This window comes from Lepisma saccharinum, chromosome 20 (assembly GCF_977018435.1).
Source record: "Lepisma saccharinum chromosome 20, izLepSacc3.1, whole genome shotgun sequence".
Classification (NCBI taxonomy): domain Eukaryota; kingdom Metazoa; phylum Arthropoda; class Insecta; order Zygentoma; family Lepismatidae; genus Lepisma; species Lepisma saccharinum.
The window spans coordinates 67,967,617-67,992,942 of NC_139248.1; the positions used below are offsets into that span (position 1 = coordinate 67,967,617).

The 25,326-nt window shown below is 36.9% G+C and overlaps 1 protein-coding gene across 5 annotated transcripts in view; it reads right to left on the reverse strand.

Annotated features, from left to right (window-relative positions):
- Positions 1–25,326, reverse strand: part of Pde11 (Phosphodiesterase 11) — a 492,115-nt gene that overhangs the window by 31,284 nt on the left and 435,505 nt on the right. For all 5 annotated transcript variants that reach the window (XR_014443817.1, XM_083141571.1, XM_083141574.1 and 2 more), the window contains 5 exons: positions 23,817–23,880; positions 13,172–13,306; positions 6,689–6,789; positions 6,114–6,213; positions 913–999 (listed from right to left, as the gene is read on the reverse strand). Coding sequence is in view for 4 of the 5 variants with exons in the window: in XM_083141571.1 (XP_082997697.1) it covers positions 913–999; positions 6,114–6,213; positions 6,689–6,789; positions 13,172–13,306; positions 23,817–23,880 (487 nt within the window). In the remaining variant the exon portion in view is untranslated. The remainder of the gene's footprint in view (positions 1–912; positions 1,000–6,113; positions 6,214–6,688; positions 6,790–13,171; positions 13,307–23,816; positions 23,881–25,326) is intronic.

The following is a 25,326-nucleotide window of genomic DNA, read 5'->3' on the forward strand; positions in this document are numbered from 1 at the left end:
TGCCGCCAAAATATGTAGAGATGTTTACGAATTATGTAAGGGTACAGAATGAAAAAAAATAGCTATCCATATACTATATAAGCAAGCAGAATATGCCAGGAAAGTATGCATCATGTCACATTAGTAGATAAAGTTGTTTGTAAACCAGTAACTTTACTTTGTGTCATTCAATTAAATTGATCTTCAGTAAATATTATAATTAGCACAAATGTGCACAGCAGTAATCATAATAGTATTCACTAATAATAGCATTATAAATATAATAAAGAAAATGTAGTAACTGAATAGTTTGTGGCATTGTGTATTGTATCGAGGGCGTTTTGTAGAATGTGCAACAGGGACCAAAACGTCAGTTTTCTTTGTTCTACTTCGAAACGGTTTGTTACGAATTGCAAGAGACATCACAAACACAACACAGCAAGCAGTAATAAACATAACAAGCGAACACATACAAGCAAAATGCCACAGGGTGGTTTCGTGAATGTTCTACCTGCTTCCCCTCTCGCGTTTGGAATCGTACTTCCCAGCTAGTTTCGTTTCCCTTGGCCGGACTGTACTAAACTCAAACATATGAGACTATGAAGTTAAAGATTCCTTTTACATGTGAATATTATATTTACAATAGCTCACTAAAACTTAGCAACCAGAGAGTGGGATACAGAGAATGTATACATCTGTATCAACTTTAATAATATCCCTCCTTCAGCAAATGCAAATACAAATTTAATTTCCAACCTTTACATATTTTTGGTCATCATGGTATTGCACATGAAAAATATACAAACATAGGAAATTCTACTCGCTGTGACATACATGAAAGTGATTTAACTGCCCCAGTTTTTTGAGAGAAAATGTGTTTCAGCCAACACTCCTACAACTTACTAATCTGATAAAAAAAATGCAAGGTCTTACCTTCAAGGTATCGTCATCAGTCATGTCAATATCATCAAACCTGAAGTCATACAGTTGGTAGTACTGCGAAGAAGGGATTTTCACTCTCTGGAAAATAAATTCAATTGTATTAATAAAAACAGTACGTTAGAGGTAAGAGGTCTGGACATTTGATGTGATAAAGGTGGAAACTTGTGAAATGTGACATATCACATACTGTCTTCATGAACGTCCAGAAAGGGGGGGGGACATGCCAATCGCTGGAAATATACCTAAAAGTATATATTTTACACATATAAGTTCATTTTAGTCATAGTAATTTATGTCAATTACTATTGCATGTTGCAGAAACATTAAACTTCAAACTGAAGGGTTTTTTTTTGTTGTTTTTTTTTTGTTTTTTTTTGAGGAGCCAATACTAGTCTATTTTGCCCCCTGGAAAAAATATCTTGCTTGCCCCTCCCTGGAAAAAACCTGCGGACGTCCATGACTGTTTTATGCTGGAAAATATATATATATATTATTAATTATTATAAGCAGCACTTTTTTCTACGGACAATGGAAACATGTACAAATTCTAATTTCTTCGATCGAACATGGCTCAAAGATGGAACCTACATTTGATTGAGTTGGTGTTTTAAGTCCACTTTATGCACAGTAAGACTAATTGGGACTGGACATACAGTTTAAAGTGGGATCCAAACCACTATGTGCCGCCACCAGGTATCGAACCCGGGACCCCTTGATTACAAGGAGACGATGCTACTACCACTGCGCCATCGGGGAGGCCCCCATGAAATCTACATATATGCATAGGTGACACCAGGGGCCAAAAGGAGGCCAGCACCCCTTTCCATACCTCAATTTTTATCTCAATAGCAGACCTCCATGGCAAAGAGTACTACAATGTCAGGGATCTTGGGTTTGAATCTTGGGGTCAATCACCTGACCTTCTAATACTCCTAACCACAGTCACGGAAACTGACATCACACGTAAGATGTCATCGTATTTTCTTTTACCCCTCTCTCTTTCTCTCCCCAAACACAAGTCATCTCATTAGGTGACTACACTAAGTTGCCCTCCCCCTGCCCTTTTTTTCATTTATCTCTGAAGATCCTGGATTTCAGTCTCAGCCTGGGTATGGATGTTCTTTGAGAGTCTCACTTCTTCAGTTTCATTTTATCATCATCCACTTTCATTGCTTCAATTAACCAAAATTGGCAGAAAAACGGTATAAAATAACAAAAATGCAAACACACACATACATAAATGCATGTACTAAAGTCGTTTTCACGTTCAGAAGACACAACAGCGCTTATGGAGAAACCGCACAGTGTTGCCAATACAGCGCTAGCTCATGTCGCCGGGAAATGATGACCTTCCTTCACAATGAAGGTGTTACATATTTTGTATATATAATGATAATTATATGTAATTATTAATATTATACTGTGAATGTTACAGTTACCCTACTCCAAATGCATGAAGTAATATTTCTGGGAACCTTTGAGTGGTTATAAAAAATAATTTCATTATTTTCTCCACAACTTTGTCGCTGGAAGTTTTTACTTGGAATTACAGAACAAAAAATGGCCAGCGATGACATTTTCTACTGCACGAATATAAAAAATCTCCACATACTTTATTTGAATATTTTTTAATGCAAATATGCTTTAAAGTATTGATAAATTCTGAGTATCACCGTCACCTATGACAATTAAAAAACAGTGTCAATGTTTTTCATAATGAATGCTTCAATTTTACAGCATGTTTCGACGTTAGGAATGAAAACAATGTAAAAATTTTGTTTTCACAGAAAATTGGCGTTTTTAATTTATCTACAAATATGTAAGCAAGTTACCAGTTTTTTGTGTTCACCATCGTATTCTCTACAAAATTTCCTGCAAAACTGCAGGTACCTATTTTACTTAAGCTAAATTTGTAAATCCAGAAATTTCACAACAGCGCGCTCGTATTTCCCATAAGAAAAGCATTGCCCATAAGAGCCCATTATGTCTTCTGAACGTGAAAACGACTATAGCTTGGTATTAGAGTATATATGTTCCATTGTGTTTGATCTTCCATCTAATCAACTTTCATCATTATCATTTCAACTAAAATAAAGAGGTTATACAACAAAAGAAAACCAAATTACAAATTTAAATATAACTTGCACCTTGTACCAACAATTTTGTAGCACATATCTATAATACACTGTGTATCAAAATGATTGCAACTACTTAAAAATTGCTGATAGTCAAGGACACGGGATCATACCACAAAGGATTTCTCAAAAGTTTCAATTGCATGGAATGGTATAGTTCCACGTAGTGTCGCTAGAGGACTTGCAGATGTAGAAATGGTAACTGGTGCTCAGAGAGTGATCACTATATTGGAATTTCATTCAACAAAATCAGTGATAACTGTGCAGCGTCATTTTTGTATAAGTTCAAGAAAGATGCACCAGACAGGAAGAGAATTTGGCAATGGAATGAACAATTTGTGAGTATTGGTTTCTTGTGTAGGAGCGAGCAACTGTGTGTGGGATGAACTGGACTACCAAATTGATGCTTGCAGGATAACAAGAGGAGCTCTTATAGGGTGTGTGTCTGTGTGTGTTTTTCTAATTTAGCATCACTTTTCAGCAGAGGCATATTCTGGTCGCATGCGGTGCATGCGTCAATTGTGGGAAAATAATTATTAGTTTCTTTCACTTCAGATCCAAGAAATGTAATATAAGCTTAGTTGAGCGCTCTCATGTAAAATAAATACTTCTCCTATATGAAGAAATTAGAATGTAGAAATGCTCATTAATGTCTTCGCAGAGCAAGCTGACGGATGGACCACATCAGCGAAGGAAGATTTTAACGTGAGCAAGCGCTGCTCACATGCTTCTTCCCTCCCCTCTCCGCTTCTTCCCCCTCACAATGCGTGAATATCGCGTTGGCTGCATGCGGTGAGGTGACAGCTACAGAGAAGAGTGTGCTTGTTGTTTCGTTAAACAAAAAGCAGTGGCAGCGATTGATTTTTCTCCTTGGAGGTACAGTGCAATGCACATTTAGTTTAAAGTTTGGGTTATTTTTATTTCTGGGCCTCTTTCAAAGTTCCACATGACTTGGTGCTGTATTTTCCCGAAATATTTAAAAAATGACGGAAAATGAAACGGAGGGTGTGATACAGGACCTAATTAAAAAAACATTCAACTTTCGTTCTTTAAAAACAAGAAATAGTTAAAGTGATAGACCTTGTCCTTCTTTAACCGGCCTGTGTAGTAATCATAAGGATAAGAAACAGGAGTATGCAAGACATTTTCAAACTGTGCAATACAAGAAAACTAGCTGGTCAGCAGGTTGTGATGTTACAGAGAGGTTGTTCTGTTGGCCTTGTCTATTATTTAGTGTTTATAGAATAAGTGTGTGGACTAAGGATGGATTTAGCAATTTAAACGTACTATCAGTTTCTATTTCAAGACATGAAAAATCTCTCGGTCATATTGTGAATCTCCAATGTAAATATAAACTGTTTATAAATATCAAGTGATTTTGATTTTATAATTTCATGAAGACTTCCACATCAGACTGGTGAGTTTTAAACTTTTATTATCCATATTTTATTACTTTATATGTTATGCAATATTTAGTAATGTTAATGTGCAAATCCTCAACTATTGAATATGTATAATGCTATCCCCCATTCCATAATATATATGTTTTTAAAAAATTGAGTATAGCATGCCCTTTATGAAAATCCAGGATACGCCACTGCCTTTCAGCCATTTTTGGCTAATTACAATGATGAGGATGGTTGATATGATGAAGCTGATTGCTGTTGAGTTGCACTTTATGCACAGATGGGGTAATCGAGACTGGACTTACAGTTTAAAGTGGGATCTGAACCACTTTGCAACTCCACCGGGTGCTGAACCCAGGACCATCATGAAATTGATGAAAGGACACTTGCAAAGAACACCAATGCCCAATCCAGGACCACTAATGTTGTAGCATGCTGTGCTAACCATTCTGCCATGGACAGGATGTGTGAACAAACCTCTTTGAGTGTGCCTCCATATCTGTGCATGTTTCATTTTCCTTTGTTTGTGTAATGTCTGCAATGAATTTCTGGAATCAGGGAAATCTATTTGATACATGCCGTACAAGTGTTTTTTACACTTACATTTATTACTGTTTCTGGAACATATTTGGTTTTTACATAATCTCTCAAGTAACTACAAGTTCACAACCATTAGGCCAACGTCAGTTTTTACGTGGGGAAAGGTTGGCTTTACATTGGTTGGTAAATTGACATTGGTCTTATGTTGGGCCAACGTTTGCCCAACCATGGAAAAGTGAGTCAAAATCAGTTTTAAAAACAACTTTTTCATGCTGAGACAACTTTCAGGAGTATGCTGTAAATTCTAGAGTAAAATAAATGACATGTAACAGTGTTTCTTTTCAAATATTTTAGTCACAGCACATACTGGAAATATAATATATTTTAATGAAAGTAGAAGATATTTTTAACTTGCAGTCACTCACCAGTCCTTTGTCAGCTGCCTGGATGAAAGATGTGTTGGTAATACCTTATTGTTTGTCTCTTTAACTGTTGTAGAACAAGAACATTTTTACAGGTATTGTTGTGAAGTTGGTTAAGCAATGTTATGTGCAGACTAAATTTCATGAAAGGTGGAAAACTAAGTAAACTTTAGAAAGTTTCTGTGCTATCACTTGAAGGTATGATGTCTTGAAAACAATGATATGATGTGACTGAGAAAGTGCTGTTTTTTTTCATAAATATTTTGTACTATTGTTTACATTTGGCCTCACAAATAAATTATGTATATATCAGAACACAAACCTATCCATTCTTTAGTTTTCAGTACATTGGCCCAATGTAAAAACCACACATTGGCCCAACATAAAAACCACACATTGGGCCAACGTTGGAACCACGGCCAAAATTACCATTGCCGAATGGTATGTTTTTACATTGGGCCAACAATTTTCAGTACAGTTGGCCCAAGGTAAGGTCAACCACTTTTGGTTACTTGGGACTTCAACTGTTTCACAAGACATTATCATCCTTTTTATCTCACTTTAATTAAACAGTCGAAATATCATGTTTAAAACCAAATATTTGTCAGAAGCACTAATAAGAATAACTGTAAGGGAATCACATATTTATTCCAAACTACAAATGGCTGTACAAAAATGTACCCACATACCTTCAGTCTTCTTGCATCATCTACTGACGCAGATGCATGGTAACTAAGAACTTCCAAGGTAACGGATTGTTTTGCCATTGCTATCACAGCCTTCTCATACCTGCAATGCACAAGAACATGCAACATGCTCTTTCTACATAAATTCACATTATGCACAGTTCTTACCAAAAAATTACATTATTTGTGACAAATTACCTTTCTTCATTGGTTTCAATGTCACATTGCTACCACTCAGTTATACCTTTTTGTATATATAGGACACAGACCAAGGTTGGTGTAAAAATCAGCATAGAAGAAAAAAATTCACGGAGGTGTAACTAAAATCAATTATTCAAATTTGTCTCAGAAAAATAATAATTTCAAATTACATCAATGCCACACAAAGTTTTACATGGTACAGAAGGATAGAATCTCTTAGGAGGAAACATAATAATTCTTATTTCTGTGTAGGTAAAATACAAAGACAAAAAATGCAGTAATTTCACATTTATATCAACAAGAAGTTTAAATTGCCATAATTTCTACTTTAAGTTAGCATAAAAAAACATTAATTAGCAAGTATATTTTACACTTACATGTGTGTGTTGTGGATTCCCATGCCACAGAATATTGCAAAAGCTTCCACAAAATTTTCGTCGTTTTTTGTAAATGCAAGGTCATCAAATTTATTGATAAGCTGTAGAAGAATAAAAAATAAGTTCATATTAGAAACATCTCCTTTTACATCGTAATACTGATGAGAACTGTGTAATATGGCAGAAAACAATAGAGGAGAGAGCTAGGGAAAAACAAATGAGAGAACTTTTTCAAGTGGTTAAATAGTTCTATTTTCAAATTTCGTTCAAGTCATTTCCATCCTTCATTGTTTCAAATGATCAAATTGTATCAACATACACCATATTAAGATTAGAAGTGTTTAGTGAATTCTGCATGATTTGAAGTGTTGAATATTCAGGTATGTTATCCAAAACTATTTCATTCCACATTAAATATGTACAGCATCAAAAACAGCATACTGTAGATGTATCACGAACATAAATACATTTTTTTTTCTCTTATCAGTAGTGGTTCAAGAGGGTAAATTTCTCGTATCGGACAAACGGCTGAAATTTGCTAGTTCATTTAATTTGAATAGTTGTACTTACGTATTCTGCATCGAGAAACATTGCTGAAGGTGGCATTTTGCTTATTTCACGAAAATAAGCTCTATTTGCGACATATCGAGTAAGTTTTCTTCGTTTCTTTTTGCCTTCGGTAACATGCAAAATGGTGGTCACAGTTTCACTACCGTACTCGGCATGCAGTGTTTCCATCCCACTGCACCCAAAAATACCTACATAGCCCCACGAAGCATTTCCGGTAAGGTTAGGTTAGGTAGGGTCACGTTTAGGTTACAATAGTTAAAAATTGGTTTCGAAAAAAATATGCGTAGCCCCACACACCATTCTTGCATAGCCCCATGAACCATTGATACATAGCCCCACGAACCATTGACACACAGCCCCACAAACCATTTGCGGAAATGTACCTTCTTCAGTTACAAAAACACGTGTATGGAAACACTGACCGGGACTGACCGAGATTACGTCATCACACATAGGCTACATCCACCTGGAAGTAAATGAATGCAAGAGCTCTCGTGAATCGGTCACACATTTATATCGAAAAATAGATGATTTACCGGCAAAATTCAATGAACGATGCGAGAAAACACTTTCCTGAACTTCCACAAGTATAAAGAAACTGCATTCGGTAAGTAATTTCTCCTGTAAATTTGAAGAAATCCGTTTGTCCGATACGAGAAATTTACCTTTAAGAGTAAAACTTCATAACCCACAAAAGTATGAAACTGAGAAAAACACAAGTGAAAGTTCGTCCATTGCATTGCGGTTTATGTATTACCCAGATGTTCCTGTATGTTTTTGCCACTTTCTGCTACTCTACTAAATAGATGATGTTCACTAATGTGTAAGCAACAGAAGACTGTGCAGCAACAATACCTTAACGTTATCTCAATTTTTATAGGAGTGTGGGTTATCAATTTTTACTCCAGAGTCACTCATTTATCACTCTTGAACATATCTTAACAAGAATGTCAAAATGTATATACAATGCCCAGATAAAATCCAACAACAAATAAAAGTGCTCAATAGAGATGATTTAATATGTTAAAACTACACAGTGTGTCTACAAACTTTTAAGACTGCCAACATTGTAACAAGATAAATGCTGCAATGTGCCATTTGGTACATGTATTTCGTAATGTCACATGTAATGAGTGTGTAGTGAAATTGGTGTCTGAATAGGTGCAATACTGAGTAAGTTACAGCTTTTATACTACTGCAGTGTTTTGTACCCTCGTCATGCAATTGAAAACAGAATAACGAGTGGCGATTAAGTTTTGTGTAAAATTCAGTAAAACTCCTTCAGAAACCTTTGCAATGCTGAAAACTGCTTACGGCAATGACACCTTTTGTCAATCCAATGTTTTCATTTGGCATCGTGATGGTCAGGAAGATGTGGTGGATGATCCCAGTGAGGGTCGTCCCTCCACCAGTCGAACTGGCGGTAATGACGAAAGAGTTTGACAAAATCTGAATAAAAACTGGGGACAGTCACTGATGATGATTGCTGCTGATGATTGATTATTGCAGCTGTCTGTAGATCCGTTTTGGAGCACTTGCTAGAGAGATTACGATGAGTGAAACCAGAGCTCGTTGAATCTGGTGCTTGGTTCCTGCAGCACTGCGATGCCCCAAGCCACAAAACAATTATTGTCCAACAGTTTTTGGCATGGAAACAAGTGATTGTGTTAAACCATCCACTTTGTTCACCAGAATTGGTTTTGGCTGACTGCTTTTTATTCCCCAAATTCAAATCCCACCTGAGGGGCCAACATTTTGGAAATTGAAGAAGATGTGGTGAGGTATCTAAACACAATCCCAAAAGAAAATATCTGCAGGAGCATCCAGCAATTGTACAGCCATGTCACTAAGTGTGTAGACTTAGGAGGGATGTGCATCGAAAACTAACCAAGGTTTATGGCCAGTCTCACATATTTACTAGGGCTGAGCTGATACCAGGGATATCAGTATCGGTAAGTATTGGTTCAATTTCTCTCACCGATACCATCCGATACCAAAGGTTGATTAATTGATTGAATATGTCTTACTTCACTTTTTGTGCTACTTTTGGCTAATTTGCGAAGATCGAAATGAATGATGATATGATGAAATTGATGAATGTACACTCACAATCATCCATGCCCAGGCCGGGATTCAAACTCAGGACCCCTGGTGTGTAGCACGATGTACTAACCACTCTGCCACAGGGGCTGGCGATGATACCAAAGATTTTGAGTGGCTAGAGCAGCCAAGAGAAACACCTCATTTGTCAAGATTTGGCCTTTTTACAAGTTGGTTCACCCTTCGTTGTGACAGGTTAGGGTCCCGCACAAGAATTCCATGTACATTTCCGAAAGTGATGCACCCTCCTGGGAAGCAGATTACAAGATCAAAGGCAGGGCTAAAGCGAAAGTGCTGCACCCAAAAGTGACATCTAAGGCATGTAACTGCCTGGTGGTCAACACTATGTGGAAATAAAATAAACCATTCATTGCCAATTCTTGCTCGTAAACTCATGGGTTAAGAGTGTGACGTTTTCAAAACCAGCATTATTATAATGCTAGGCTCATTCCGAAGTTCCTGGTAAAGGGATGAATGTTGCTGTGAGAGGGAGGGTAGTGGATTTTCTTCTTGTGCTCTTACCCTTCCATGTGATTGCTGCCCGATGCCGACACTGCAGTGACTTGTTTTCATTGCAAATGACAGAATAATGGATAGCAGGTCATATACAGAGCTGCCAAATGAGCTTTAATTATATATCTGTATTTGTGTATATTTTTACGTCCTTTTCCTCCCTCCCCAGTTTAATCCAAACGATACGAATGTTGTTTACATTTGTATTTATTTTGCATTCCTTGTGCAAGTTGTACACTATATGCACTACATACATTTTATTTTACACACTATAATTTTCTCTGGCAGGGACACTTATAATAATACACCGATTTTTTCTGTGTATCTGCAACACTTTAACAATGCTTGCAACATTTCAAAAACTATTTTTCTTTTTTGAATTTTCTGGGGGTAGAAAGAAGTTCACATAAAATGTCACAGGACATTTTAAGTGATATAATGTTATGTGAGAATAATTTGGAGTATTTGATATCATTAATACTAATGTGGTGTGATGAGTGCTTTTTCCAATACCCTGCTGTGTTTCACTGCAGGTAGTAGCGGATGGTGACTGACTACTGTGATTCATGACACCTTGATTCTGGTCATTGGTAGCCCTGGCGTGCACATAAACTTATATAAGAATTATACAAGTATCGGCATCGGTATTGGTTGGAATCAGTTAAGGTATCGGTATCAGCAAATTGTGGTATCGGCTCAGCCCTAATATTTACACTTTTTATTAAGCCAGTCTTAAAACTTTGTAGACACACTGTGTATCTACCTTTTAAGCAGTTACTAACCCAGTTAACAGGCCCCTTTGAGCAATGCAGCATCTTGTTATAAACATCCTGACAATTACTTTATTTAATAAATTAATGACATGCCAGTTGCTCACTTATATTCCCTAAAGTCTTCAAAGTTCATCTGCATACTCTCATCCTGAAATATCATGCTTTCATGCACTGGCGTGTGCAGGATTTTTTTTTCTTCGGGAGGGTAAAATACGTATTTAATTTATTAAAAACTTTGCACTCTAAAAAATAGCAATTTTAAGGCGAGTTTGCATTTACCACTCTGATCTTTCCAACAATCTTCACTGCTTTTATTTGAAAACGTTGATTTTCTCAAAATTTTTGGAGGGGGCTGTAGCCCCTTTAGCCCACCCTCTGCGATGTCAGGGCTTTCAAGGTGTGTTAACAGTATGAAAATATTAGCATTATTAAATGATAATCTTGTTTGGTACCCATGGCAAATGGCATGGAAGTCAAGGCATGAAAGTCAAAAGTTTGACAAAATTTATGTTTAATTGATTGATTGATTGACTTTATTTTACTTCGCCTTTTGTGCCACTTTTGGCTAATTTGCAAAGATGGGGATGAGTGATGATATGATGAAATTGATGAATGGACACTCACAAACATCCATGTCCAGGCCAGGATTCAAACCCGGGACCCCTGGCATCGTAGCATGATGTGCTAACCACTCTGCCACAGGGGGCCGGCTCAAAATTTATGTTAGTCCACTATATGTGCAGATAGGCTAATTGATTCTTGGATCTCTATAGTCTAACCTTACAATTTTGGGAAAAGAAAAGTAACATAATTGGACAGGTTGGGTCTCAAAGTGAATTGCTCAGTTCGGTGGAATTAAAATTTCATTTTATTATAACTTATATTTTAAAATAATATAATAGTATGTATTGTACTAATGTAATATTACAATTGAAACATTATCTTTAAAAAGTGTCTTCTGATGGGAGCAGGAATGCACAGTGACTGGGAAGTGATGGTGCAAAAAGAAAGACCTCTAGTGAGAGTACTAAGCAGCCAATCACAGAAGGAAATGAAGGTGCAAGGTCATAAGTTTTTGTTTGTGTGAGGTAGTGTAGCTAAACATTGTTAGGAACTCTAGTGGTGCCATCTTTCAAGATGGCAACATCGAAGCAAGAGAAAGCATTTTGCATGTTGAAATTTGCTTGTACAGGGTCTACTGTGACAGCGCAGTGACACTTTTGAATGAAATTCGATAAGTGTACACTGCACAGAAACTTCATGCCACAAAACCTTGACGAACTAAACCAGCCCATCTCAGATGCAGTGGAGTCTATTTCTGAGGATATACTGGGACGTGTCTGGGCAGAACTTGATTACCGTCTTGATGTGTGCCATGTCACCAATGGCGCCCAAATTGAGCACTTGTAATGATGAGGTAACAAACTTGGAAAATTGTATTTTCATTTCATGTCAATATGGTTGGGGTGTGTCATTTCATATCTGAATAAATAAAATTTAATTTTACACCATTACTTCTGAATCACCCTGTATTTATATTTGGAGCTCAGATGATAAAGGTCTATGCAAAGAAACCACTTGTAAAATATGAAAAGAATGTTCTGTCATTTAAATTTAAATCTAGAGCACATTTTTGTTTGAAGTTTTTTGTATCTGATGAACTGACCACTTTTACATAACTAAAACAAAAACAACAACAAATGAATGAGCTGTCTCTCCTAGACCCAGAACAAATTTCAATGCATGCAACAGAATAGCGTATGCAATAAATGTCTCAATGTCTTAACTAGAGACATCTACAGCATGTAGCCAGAAATTACTGACAGCAACAGTACAGTATGTTGAACACTATTTCAGATTGAGAGAACTATAGACCCATTCTAGGGTTAAAATGGAAACAAATCACTGAATTGTACAGTCACGGACTGTACCAAACTGAGAATATAACTTAGAATTCAGTAACTCTGTTCACCAACAAACTTTCGCCCATTCTATATTATATTCCAGACTAATCTTGTGTTTATTGTTATGTTATTCTCATATAATGTAATGTTATTTCTCGCCAATGAATCATTCAAGTTGATCTTAACTTAGATTTATTTTCCAAATCAGTTTCACACAAGTACAGGCTGATTTTAACATACACAATTACAGCATTTGGACATACAGTAAAATCTTGTTAATCTGGACTAATGGGGGAATAAGTTGACTGGTTTAACGAAAGTCCGGATTAACTGAAATAACCTAAAAGAACAGTAGAAAGTGAATTAAAACTATGTTTATAGCAACAAGACACATTTATTATAGTGTGTTTAAAGGGCATAGGCCTAAATACATTATACAGTACAGTAAAATGTAAAGCAATATGACAATGCAGTGCTTCTAGCCACATTTAAAACCTTGCATTCTGATTTTTTTTGGGTCTTTTGCCTGTCTGGATTAAGCAAGGCCAGCTTATCGAAGTCCAGATTAATGAGGTTTTACTGTACTTAAATTATACAATATATAAAATAAATGATAAACTTACCTGAATTACACCTATAATTAAACCTGAGGAGTTTTTTATTGCCATACAGAGGATGCTTCTGTGCCTAAAACCAGCTCCCTCATCAACTGCTGGGTCGAACCTTTCATCTTGGTAGGCATCGGAAATATTGACTGTCTGAAACAAAAAAAAAGTACACAAATTAAAAAAGAATAAGGTAGCTAGCTAATTTAGCTACTTATTTCATCACAAATAGATGACTTTGTTTAGAGTTTTATTATCTCGATACTGATGCACTTGGTTGAATTTGTGCAGTAGTAATTGTTGAGAGCAATTATACCTGCGCTGACTAAGGTTCACTTGAGATGGAAGCATTTTAGGCCCACATAAGATGAAATCATTTCCTTTAACATTTTTGTTACCATCATTCCGGTTACCATTTGCGATTGCAGTGTGAAGAGAGAGTGTAGTGAACATTAAATAATATATACAACACGAAAGGCATACCAAGGCATGCGGTTTTCATATAATAACTAATAAATAAAAAGGGAAAGAGATGTAATTGAAACAAGGATTGGTTATTTAATTAATGAGATATCGAGTAAAGAAACAAACTCTACACATTTTTTGTAACATAAAAGTAACCATAAAACACACAGTTATATTGACATATTTCCATCCATTTGCCAGTGCATAGTGTTTACAATTGAAACAGCTAATATATTCTTCCATGTATTCTGTATGCCCTATAAAGTATGTATTTAAGGAGCATCATTGATTTGTATCTAAAACCAGTTCAATGAAATGCTTTTCCCCCCTCAGTTGAATTGTTATCAGCTTTTCAAAATGTGAAGTGATACATTGTTTACATTGCACTCGGCTATCATAACATCTGTGAATGTGACGTGGAGCTTGCTTCTGATTGGTTATGATACTCGTGATGCTAAACAAATTACAACCCATTCTATCTATGGAATATGCTATAGCATCAGGATGTTGTACAATTTCATAATTTTATATGGTAGAATTTAAGGAGCCACTGTGGTCTAATCCGTACTGACTGCCACATGGAAGACCTAGGTTCCATTCCTGGGGTGGGTGATCTATGGTCGGAATTTCTCTGGCCTTGTCCCCACATAAAGCAGCTCTGGGGCTCACCCAGCCTCAAATCAATAGGTACCTGGGTGCAACCCAATAGGGGTAAATGCAGCCAGAGCTGCACACATCACCTCCAAAATGGCCGACATTGAGAATGTGTGGTGCTCTACCCACACATCAATCTCACGCCTCATGGCATGGTGCAATGTGCACGGGGAATTTTACATTTCTTTTGTATGGTAGCTTTGTTTGTTTGTTTGAGTTGTTGTTTTAAGTCCACTTTATGCACAGTAAGGCTAATCGGGACTGGACCTACAGTTTAAAGTGGGATCCGAACCACTTGTGCCTCCACCGGGTATCGAACCCGGGACCCCTTGATTACAAGGCAATGACATTACCACTGCGCCATGGGGGAGGCCTTTTGTATGGTAGCATTTGATCATAGCAAATTTTTTAAAAAATGCCAAGGGAAATGCTTTTGTCTAGGGCATGCCTAAGAAACACTGAAGAAAGAACATGCCATGTCCCCACCTTTTTCCAGCTTGCTACTCTATCAGTGGAATGAAGGGATAGTTACGTACACAAGCTGACAGCTATTAGAATAGTTACTTCTAAAACAGGCCTGGCCAACCCTCTGTAAATGTGAAAGAGCACCATCTTCGAGTTTGTGTTTTAACTCCACTTTGTGCACAGTAAGGCTAATTGGGACTGGACCTACAGTTTAAAGTGTGATTAGAACCATTATGTGCCTCCACGAGGTGTCGAACCTGGGTACATGGAGCTCCGCCATTTGTGGAGGTGACATGATCAGCACCATGGTTCAGCCACCTTAACCATCCTCAGGGTTACCTACAGGTATGCATATTAATTTGGGGCTGGGTGAACCCCGGAGACCGCTCTATGCAGGGATAAGGCTGGAAAAATTCCACCAATCCTGTGGAAAGAAGAGTTTGAATGGTTTCTGAACCACTATGTGCCTCCACTGCAGGCCCGTAGCTAGAATTGATCTCCAGGAGGGCTCATGGGTTATCAGGGGGGGCTTTGTAGACCAAGTCCAATTTCGAAAGTTTAACAATTTCGAAAGTTTAACAGTATTAAATGAAGGTAAATTATATGTGTGTGTTGGGGAGGGGGGTCTTTAAGTTAATGTAAAACATAAAATTTATAAATATCATACAAATACTACATTTTTTCTATATCTTCTAAAACATCTCTTGAAGTGCTAATTGGCTTCTACTGCCATCATCCCTTACTACACACACCATACTACTTTTGATGATACAGATATTTATATCATACAAGAAAAAATACACAATATTCAATCATAGTGCCTACAGTACATTCCACTCCTGCCCGTAGCAATAAAACTCCCCTTCATTCCCAAAAATTGTAAGCTGTTGACCTTTGATGTAGATGTGGAAGGGGCAGCGAAGGAACAGATAAAGAAGTTCCCTTAAAAAAGAACTTTCTAAAGTCTTGAGAATCTTCTACCTAGACTTTGTCTCATAAACAAGATGAATGAATGTAATAGCTGCTGTCTGCATTTTCACTTTTCACTGCAAACAAATATACAAAAACAAAAATAGTTTTACCTAATGACCTAATGTCAAGAGGGCTGACGGCAGTGCCGGGGGGGCTGAGTCCCCCTCCCCCTGGCCCCTACCTGGCTATTGGCCTGTTGGACTCAGGAACCCTTGATTACAAGGGAATGGCGTTATCAGTACACCACGTCACAGACAAACATGGGCAAACACAATTAAGAATAATGAAAAGTAAAACAAAAGAAGTTTCTTCAAACAAAATTACTAAAGTATAAAATTCATGCAAAAGGTACAAAATTGCAAACATTACAAATATTCCATTTGCACTCCATATGTAATACAGCACACTACAGGCCATCTAATTCTTCCCAAAGTCTTTGTATTTGTAGCAGACTGGCAGGGTGAGGCCTAGGTAGGTGCAGGGTCTATGACAAATAATGTGTATGGGCTTATAACCAAATATGAGATTAGAGATTCACCCTTGCACATTATTTAACTATAAAAAACATTAAATGTTTTTTGTGAGTTTGTTTAAATCACAGTGATTGGTTTAATACCCACACTGGAATCAAATATTCATTCTCAGCTAAAAATTAATTAAAAAGCAAGCAATATACCAAAATTGGAAAAGAACAATTGTTAACTTCACTATGTTTCCAAATGTAGTATTGTGTACAAGAAGGAAAGGAAATAGAAGAAAAAATAAATTTCTGACTAACTCTAAAGTGACTACTCTTCAAAACAGTTTATAGGCAATTAATAGGCACATGGTTATGTGTTAAAATATGATGCCCAGCTGTGGTTTTGCCTTCCATTTCCGCTGTACACTGGTAACGGCAAAAACCATGAACCAAAATCCACACTACACTCTGTCTCAGGAATTTGTGCAGCAAAAGGGGAGAAAGCAAGTGGGCAGAGCAAAGCAAACGACTCGTAGCTGCAGCCACGTTTTAACTTCATGCACTCACTTCTTCTCTCATGCGTTCATTGGTCGAACCGTCTCGAGTCACTGCTTGCGCAGAGGACTTGTTTTTGTTTGCTTGCTCCAGGTATTGAGAGTATATTTGAGTGCTTTCATTTGTTCCCACACAACAGAGATTCCCAGGGTAGACTGTAGGCACTTTCCAGGGCCTATACTAAACAAGGTTTTACGTGAATTCATGATGCCTTCAAATATCAAAGATCTTATTTTCTTCTATAAAAATATAATAAACAAATAATTTTTATCTGGAACCAGATTCCTTTGAAGTACAGGGCCTTGGGCAAGTGACAGAGTTGCTCTCACCCCTAAGAGCACTCTGCATGTTGTAGTCAAGTTTTATGATGGACAGGATCAGCCTCCCCCCCCCCAACCAACGTTCTTACAGTGGTGATATAAACATACATTGCTTGATAAACTCCCGCAAGAGGAAATCACATGGGGTGATGCATGAGTGCACATAGAACATTTGTAATTTTCAACTTCCCCCAGTGGTACTACAATGAGCATAAAAATCATAATAGACTGCTAGAACAGGTTTCTAAATAAACATAGGCCATACCTTTCACAACAATATCAAGTTTTCATTGCATTCTGCAAAATATAACCAATTAGCACTACAGAAATTTCTACAAAACTAAATGAAATTAAATATTATCTGACTGTACCCAGTCATAATGGTGTTCTTGCTGTAGCAGATAACAATAAATAGGAATTGAGAGAGAATTGTGTAGACTGAGAAATATAAACATTCATTAAAAGACACACAAAATGATTCTTACACCAGTTTTTTTTAATAATATATATGAGCATTTATATAATAACATATATTTTAAGTTTTCATGATAATAGCGCAAGACAAGAAAAAACAATATCAGGCATAATTAATGCATTAACATGAAATTAATTATCTATCAATGTCTATCAATTTCTAGATGTGATAAGTTGGTTTTACGAATTAAGATTCATGTGAAAACTAATAACATCAATCACTTTCACACTGTATATGATCATTTTTAATTATAAAATCAATGTAAATTATATCTCTCTCTACAAAAATGAAATATTCAGAATCACACAATAGATGTAAGGCAAAATTATACAGAAATATTTTGCATATTAAAATTACTGTGTAAAGATAATTAGATAAAATAACACAACAAAGACAGCTTCAAAAATCTACTTGCATGAACATGCAATAAAGAACTAAATCAACAAGTGTATAGTGGGTTTAATCTTTGTACTCACTTACCTAACCACGTTCTGCAACATGACAAATTATGCACATACACAAATATGGACTTCAAGAGTAAAGTTGGAAATGTTAGTAACAATGTCTTACACCAGGCATATAGCAGAGGAGCTCCATGAACATTTCTGAAATGTTTGGAACATTCTAGCATGCATATTACAATTGCAACTAGTTCTGTGTGAAATTCTTCTGACTCCTATTTGTTTCCCTCACATTAATTGTTTTCCGAGCATAAAGCTTTCATAATAATGTATCAATAATGTACAATTAAGTGCATATTTATTATAAAACAGAATATATTCCAAACTTCATTAAAGTTTTGTATATTGAAAATATATTTTTATTGTTGTAGATGGTTTCTTATTCGAGGAAAGAGTAATCATATTATATCTATAATTTCATGTAAAATTTTCCCACATTACCTCATAAAATGTGATAATGAAAAACAAGTGCCCAAAAAGTCGTGTAACCGAGACTTTGAACCCATGTAGCTTTTGTACAAAGAGCAATATTGACTTTGTGTATGTGTAGGTTTTTAAAACATTAAACAATAAAAGCATGCTCTACATGAACATTCAGTATGCAGAAAAAGTTACTAATGTGTTAAACAGTTTTTGTTCAAAGTAAAAACAAACTTGGATAAAAGACAGGTGTGGAGTCACTTGGAAAACTTTTCAATATGTATGGATGACCCCTGTGAATGATAAATCTTTACAAATTGTATGGATTACAGACAATTTTTGGGATTATTTATGGCATATTCATAAAAAGTTTTAAAAAATTACGAGGTGTACTAGAATCATTGTTAAAAAAATTTTGCAAGTGATTCAACAGTTGTCTTTTAACCAAGTTTGTTATTACTTTGAACAAAATTTTTTTTACACCTTAGTAACTTTTTCCATATACTGAATGTTATGTATAGCATAATTTTGTTGTTTATTGTTTAAAAATATTGTGCTCTTTAGCAATATGAAACACTGAATCAGGGCATGAATGATATCAGTTTTGTAATAATGGCTTCGGAGAGCGATAACATTCACATGTGCAACAAATACATGACAAAAACTATGGAACCACAATGTATTTATGGCTCAGCATGACAGAAGTGAAAATAGTTCCATTCTACTTCCAGGCAAAGTAGCCATCTTTTCTTTAATTTTAAATCCAGGCCAGTGAAATATCTTCAAGAATGGCAAGCACATAGTGGTACGACCAAACTTCTATTTTGATTGCTAATGACAGCATTTGTGTCTATTCTCTTGCAATTCTATATACAAGAACCAGATACATAACAAACCTAGGTTATTGAGATAAAAAAGTACGTTTTTGTGCTATCAGATTGATATATAACTGTGAGATCATTTGCACAAACTTCCCCACAACTAGTTTTTTGAGACTTTTTATATTTTTATGTTGCTTTTCTATCTATTTAGACTAACTGTGATGATAAGATAAAGTTGATGAAGTGGCACAAAGGAACACACAAGCCTATGTCGAGATTGTAAGTCCAGCACCCAACATGCTCAGCCACCATAGCACCTACCACTGCAACTACCAGGTGTGCCGGTTAATAATTCTTAATTGATCCGATAGAAAACAAGTGTATCTGGTGAGAAAGGTAACAAATGCTTTATTCAAAGTATGCGCCATCGCTAGCTATACATTAAGCCCATCTGTCCGTCAAATTGTGGATGCCCTTCCAGAAAAATCGCTCACATTTTGAGGTGATCCAGTCAGAAAGCCATTGTTCGACATCTTCGTAATTGTTGAAGTGGTAGTCCGAAGGGGCTAAGTCTGGTGAGTATGGTGGGCAAGAATTCCCAGCCAAGTGCAGAAATGGTGTCTCTGACGCCTTTCGCTGTGTGTGATGAGGCGTTGTCATGCTGCAAATACACTTTTCTGTGTCTTGTCGCCCAATCTGGGCACTGTTCAATCAATGCATGGTTCAAATTGATGAGTTGTTGATGGTAGTAAATGGCATTCACTGTTTCACCTGGTTTCAGAAGCTCATGGTACACCACACCCTTCTGATCCCACCACATGCACAGCATTGTCTTCCTTCTGAAGCAATTCGGTTTTGCGGTCGATGTTGAAGGTTGTCCTGGGTCAACCCATGACTTCTTTCATTTTGGGTTCTCGAAGTAGATCCATTTTTCGTCCTGTCACTATCCAATGCAAGAAAGACTTTCTTTCATGCCGAGAAAGCAACACTTCACACACAGTTTTTTGCTTTTTAATTTGTCTGTCGTTCAGATGATGTGGGACCCATTTTCCTGCCTTCTGGATCTTTCCCATGGCATGAAGACGATCAGATATGGTTTGGCGACCAACATTTAACTTGTTTGCCAGTTGTTGTTGCGTTTGCGTATGATCTTCGTCCAACAGTGCTTGCAATTCGGCATCTTGGAATTTTTTTGGCTTGCCCGGGCAATCTTTGTCTTTCAAGTCGAAATCACCACTTTTGAATCGTTGAAACCAACGCACACACGCATCTTGCGTTAGGACATTGTCACCGTACGTTTCCACAAGGGTACGATCGCTTTCACTTGCGTTTTTCTTTTTATTGAACAAGAAAAGCAGGACGTGCCGCACATTTGGTTTGAAGGTTAACATGTTTTCCACACAAACCCAATATCACAATCACTCGCACTCGGTTGCACATCCACGGTGTTTTGACAGGTACTGTCCTGGCAACACACTGACGTAACAGTTGAGACTATGCACCAACCCTTGCTTCCAGTGCCATCCAGTGACAAAATTAAGAATTATTAACCGGCACACCTGGTATAAAAACAAATAACTGATGCAAGGGGCCATCACAAATAGTAGACAGGACAGGAGTAATCATGGCAGTTTCACATTTTTGTTGAAGTTTCGGGAACATTTGGTGCCTTCTACTTCTATTATGTGTGGCCTTTCTTCCCCATCTTGGTTTGCTTTCTTTAGACATTTTCCCCTTTCACACTACTGTTGTGCTAATAGGGCATATAACATTGTATTACATTGTAGGAGTTATATTATTCTAGAATTAGGCTGAGTAGTCAGATCTGATAATTTCTATTCTATTACATATATATTTGCCTTTGTATTTCTCCTGGCCTTGTCCTAAGTGGTTTATTCAATTTATTTGTTGTATATTGAACCTGGTAATGCGATGGTCACCCATCCGAATACTGTCCAGCAAAGACACTGCGTGACTTATGTTCCACTAAGCCGGTTGCAGTATGTATTGTCTTATGAGACTTGCTAATTTGTGTACTGGTAGAGGTGTTGACAATGTTGTGGGACTTTCCACTAACATCTCCAAAGGTAAAACTTTTTGTTCTTCTTAAAATACTACCTTGCTGGAATGCTTCAGTTCAAGGCCAAACTTCTGACTTCCTTACTAATCAAGAGAGATACATCATTAGCCAACACCCTTAAGGACTTTTCTTAGTAATTCTATTGTATCATATGCATAAATTACAACTGATTCTATACAAATACATTCCCTATAACACATTTTGAAGGTTTTACATCATGATTGCCTATTTGAAGTTGTAGATGCTTAGTCAATATTGCTTATTATTTCTTCTGGTATATTTTAGAACTAAAGGTGGAAAATATAAACTAAGAACTCAATGAATAATGCAGAACGAAAACAACATAAACCCCACCATATTGCAAAGATTAAGGAGGTTTAGGCATGTAAATAGAATGACTGATGAAAGGTTAGTAAAAGAAATCTATAAATGGAAACCACTCTGAACACGAGCCTTAGACAGGCCAAACAAACAACGAGAAAATTAAATAAAAGATTTAAAAGTCATGGAAGTAAAAAAATTGGGTGAGGAGCATCCAGGACAAGACAAATTGAGAGATATTGTTAAGAAGGCCAAAACATTCAATATATGAAGTTGTAGTGCGTTAACAAGAAGAAAGATGGAAAGAAATAATTGAGAATGTACAAGATATATTTTTTAATATTATTGAGCCTACATTCCAATACATGCCAAGTCCTTCATCATGCTACTCCAGAAATGTGGTTTTCAGTTTTGTTTAAATAAACTCCCCCGAAGAGCTTTATTTGGAGTCAGATTGACATCCACTTCTAATCTTTAGCAGTAAGGTGGAGTCACTGACTCTTTTTGAGAGTCAGACATATTCCTAAGAATATATTATTTCCTTTCTCCTATAAATTTGATAAACTGGAGTTACGTCCCTCTGGTTCTCACATGATGAATTCTACTATTAATCAAGACTGGATTAACCTATGGGCAACTGGGGCAATTGCCCCAGGACCCCACCAAAAGGAAGCTGTGAAGGGCCTCCACCAAAAAAATATTTTAACCAGCTGGTTATGCTTGTGAAAAATTACATAAGTTGTATTTTAAAAATAAAAAAAAAACTTCAATATTGTCATATGTCTACACTCTTCTGGATCCAATTGTAGCGCAGCTCTCAGTCGATCTGTTTGTAGATATCTGAAGCTCAGTATACTTTATACCATGGATTGATTTGGCTGTGGTGTGGAAATAAGGCACACTTATTCAAAGAATCAATTCTCAGATACGATTAAGGTAATAAATAATCCTACGAAGTATATAGCTTTCTTTCGTTAACAACATTGTATTAGAACTGTGCCATATTTACTCTTAATTGTAAATTATATCATTTATATTAAATTATGTATGTAAGTACAGTCTACTGCCCAGTTCTCCATTTCCGTCTGAACCCCCTTAGTATTTAATATATATTGTAGTTACAGTGTTCACTCTTCATAATATACTGTAGACATTTAGGCGCTACAATTTTCATCTTGTAACTTTATTTTACTGCGCTATTCTCCCTGCAAACCTATCTGTGATGTGTTCGATTGTGAATGACTACTGATTCTAAAATCCGGTCTACCGTTTCAACTGCTGAAAATTGGTGGTTAACATATTGAGCTAATAAAGCTCCTAGTAAAAAAGAATAAAAAGGTGGGGGACCCACAAAACATTTTGCCAAGAGGCCTCCACAAACCTTGATATGGCCCTGCTATTAATAGAATATAACAAGAAAGCACACTAAAATATATGAAGCCCACCACAGGTGTATGGCTTTCCTCATCCTGTTCATCTTGTCGAGAAGTACTAGTTCTCACTGCGTATTGGACACAGCCATCTAACACGTGGTCACTTCCTGCAAGAGCTGGACTGTCCAATGTGTTGTGCTTGTAATGTAGAAGTATTCTACATATTCTTGTTGAATGTTCCGATTTTGCTTTCCTCAGACAGACTTTCGATCTTCCCAACTGTGTGTGCAAATGTTTTTAGATTTTTGCGAAGAGCTGGTCTCTTCCACTGCCTGTGAGGAAGTTTTCTGTTGATTTTACTTTTTAATGTGTTGTCTTGTGTGGGTTCCTTTACAACCCCCTTACTTTTAACTTTTCTCAAGGGGCTTCTTACACCTCTTCTTTTAACATTTTATGTACGAATTTTAGATAAGGAGATATTTCCCTGCATACATTGAAGTATGCAAAATAGCCTACGCACCCAAAAATTTTAATTCATTCCAATTCTGAGCAACTTCATAACGTGAGTTCTGAAATATGTGCTGTTTTTACCCTGTGTTGAAGACATTGAAAATGTAGTAATATGTTAATACATTTGAGCTCACAGGTGCCATGCATTTTTAAAAAATCAAAGAAGTATGCAACAACAGCATGCGTTGATCATACTGCAAGGCAAAGCATGCAAAGCTCAAGACCAGAACAGAATTTGGAATAGCTATAAGAGAAACAAATCAACCTACTCCTCACCACCACAGAAGCCAAAACCCAACTCCTCTACATACCTCACCTGTTGTGGCAACGTGACCTGTGATGCCCACGTTGATAGGGAATCTGCTTTCGAACGGACTGCAAGGAAAAGAAAGGAAACCGTCATTATAATTCATGCTAAGTTACAATTTACAAAATATTGGATCAATTTATATATCCCTTACAATAATATAAATCTATAACTGTAATGGAGGTGGCCGCGGTGGCTCAGTCGGTAACGCGTCTGACTACCATGCTCAAGGTCCCGGGTTCGATCCACGGCCGGTTCAAATCCGGGAACTTTTCTAACGGTGGAAGCGGTCCCGGCGCCTACCCAGCGTCGAATAACATGGGTACCTGGGGGAAACCCTGGGGGGTAAAGGTGGTCAGGGGCATGATGCTGATCACATCACCCCCACTCACGACCGGATCAAGAAAGTGTGGGGCGTTACCCCCGCACCCCCTATACGCCTTCATGGCGTGGTGCTATGCACAGGGGAACACTTTACCTTTTTTTTTTTTTTAACTGTAATGCAGGCAACTTAAAGTCACTGGATCAACTTGATTTATTCCCACAGAACTTACAAAAAGACAAGGATTAGATTTGCGATTATATAGATTTTTGTATTGACAGGGCCTGCGAAAGGTTACGTGCACACAAAAATAATGATCAGGGACATTATTTTTCATCAGTTGGACCTAACAACCTCTTTGGTATAGAATAAGTAATCTGTTTCAAAGAAATTGACACTAATTTATTGAATAAAATATCAAATATACAAATGTTAGTGACCTAACTAGAGATATGCTAGATAATGAATATGTGCTGTTATATCTCTATTCTTATATAATCTTTTTACTCATTCACTTAATAATAATAATTTAGCCAAAAGTGACATAAAACAATGAAGAGACAAATGTGCTGACAAATGAAAGCAGATACTCAAACTTCATGGCAATGATTCTACTGGTGATTTACTGGAACTGGAAAGCACTTAGCCATGGCTGATGAACTTAAGACGCTGTCACTACATGGTTGAATACATTGGTGGTTATCAAAAAACAGATACCACACTATGATAAGTGCTTAAATAAGTGTGGCGAATATGTAGAAAAGTATAGTAAGGTATGTAGTTTCTGTGTTATAAATTTTTTCCACACATCATTTGTTGTTTGTCTTTTAAACCAAAATGTTCCTTTCTTTCTGGATGACCCTCCTAAAATGGGTTTGTAATGATTCATGAGAACTTTGGCAGTATAGTCAGTAGGGCATCTGAAAGCTAAATGGGAGACCTGCGAATAGCTACTCTAGAATAAGTATCAATAAAAGTTTGTTACCAAGTTAGACCGATTAGGACATGACCAGCATCTAATAAATGGGTATGGGGGGGGGAGGTTAAAAGCTTGTATGTGGTCTGTTCAAAAAAAGACCGAACTTTTGCCATTGCACACGAACCATTGTTTGTAGAGTTCAGGCATGCGACACACTCTGGTGGCAACCTTCAGAAACACACTGTTGCCTGCGACAGCACGCTATGCTCACCA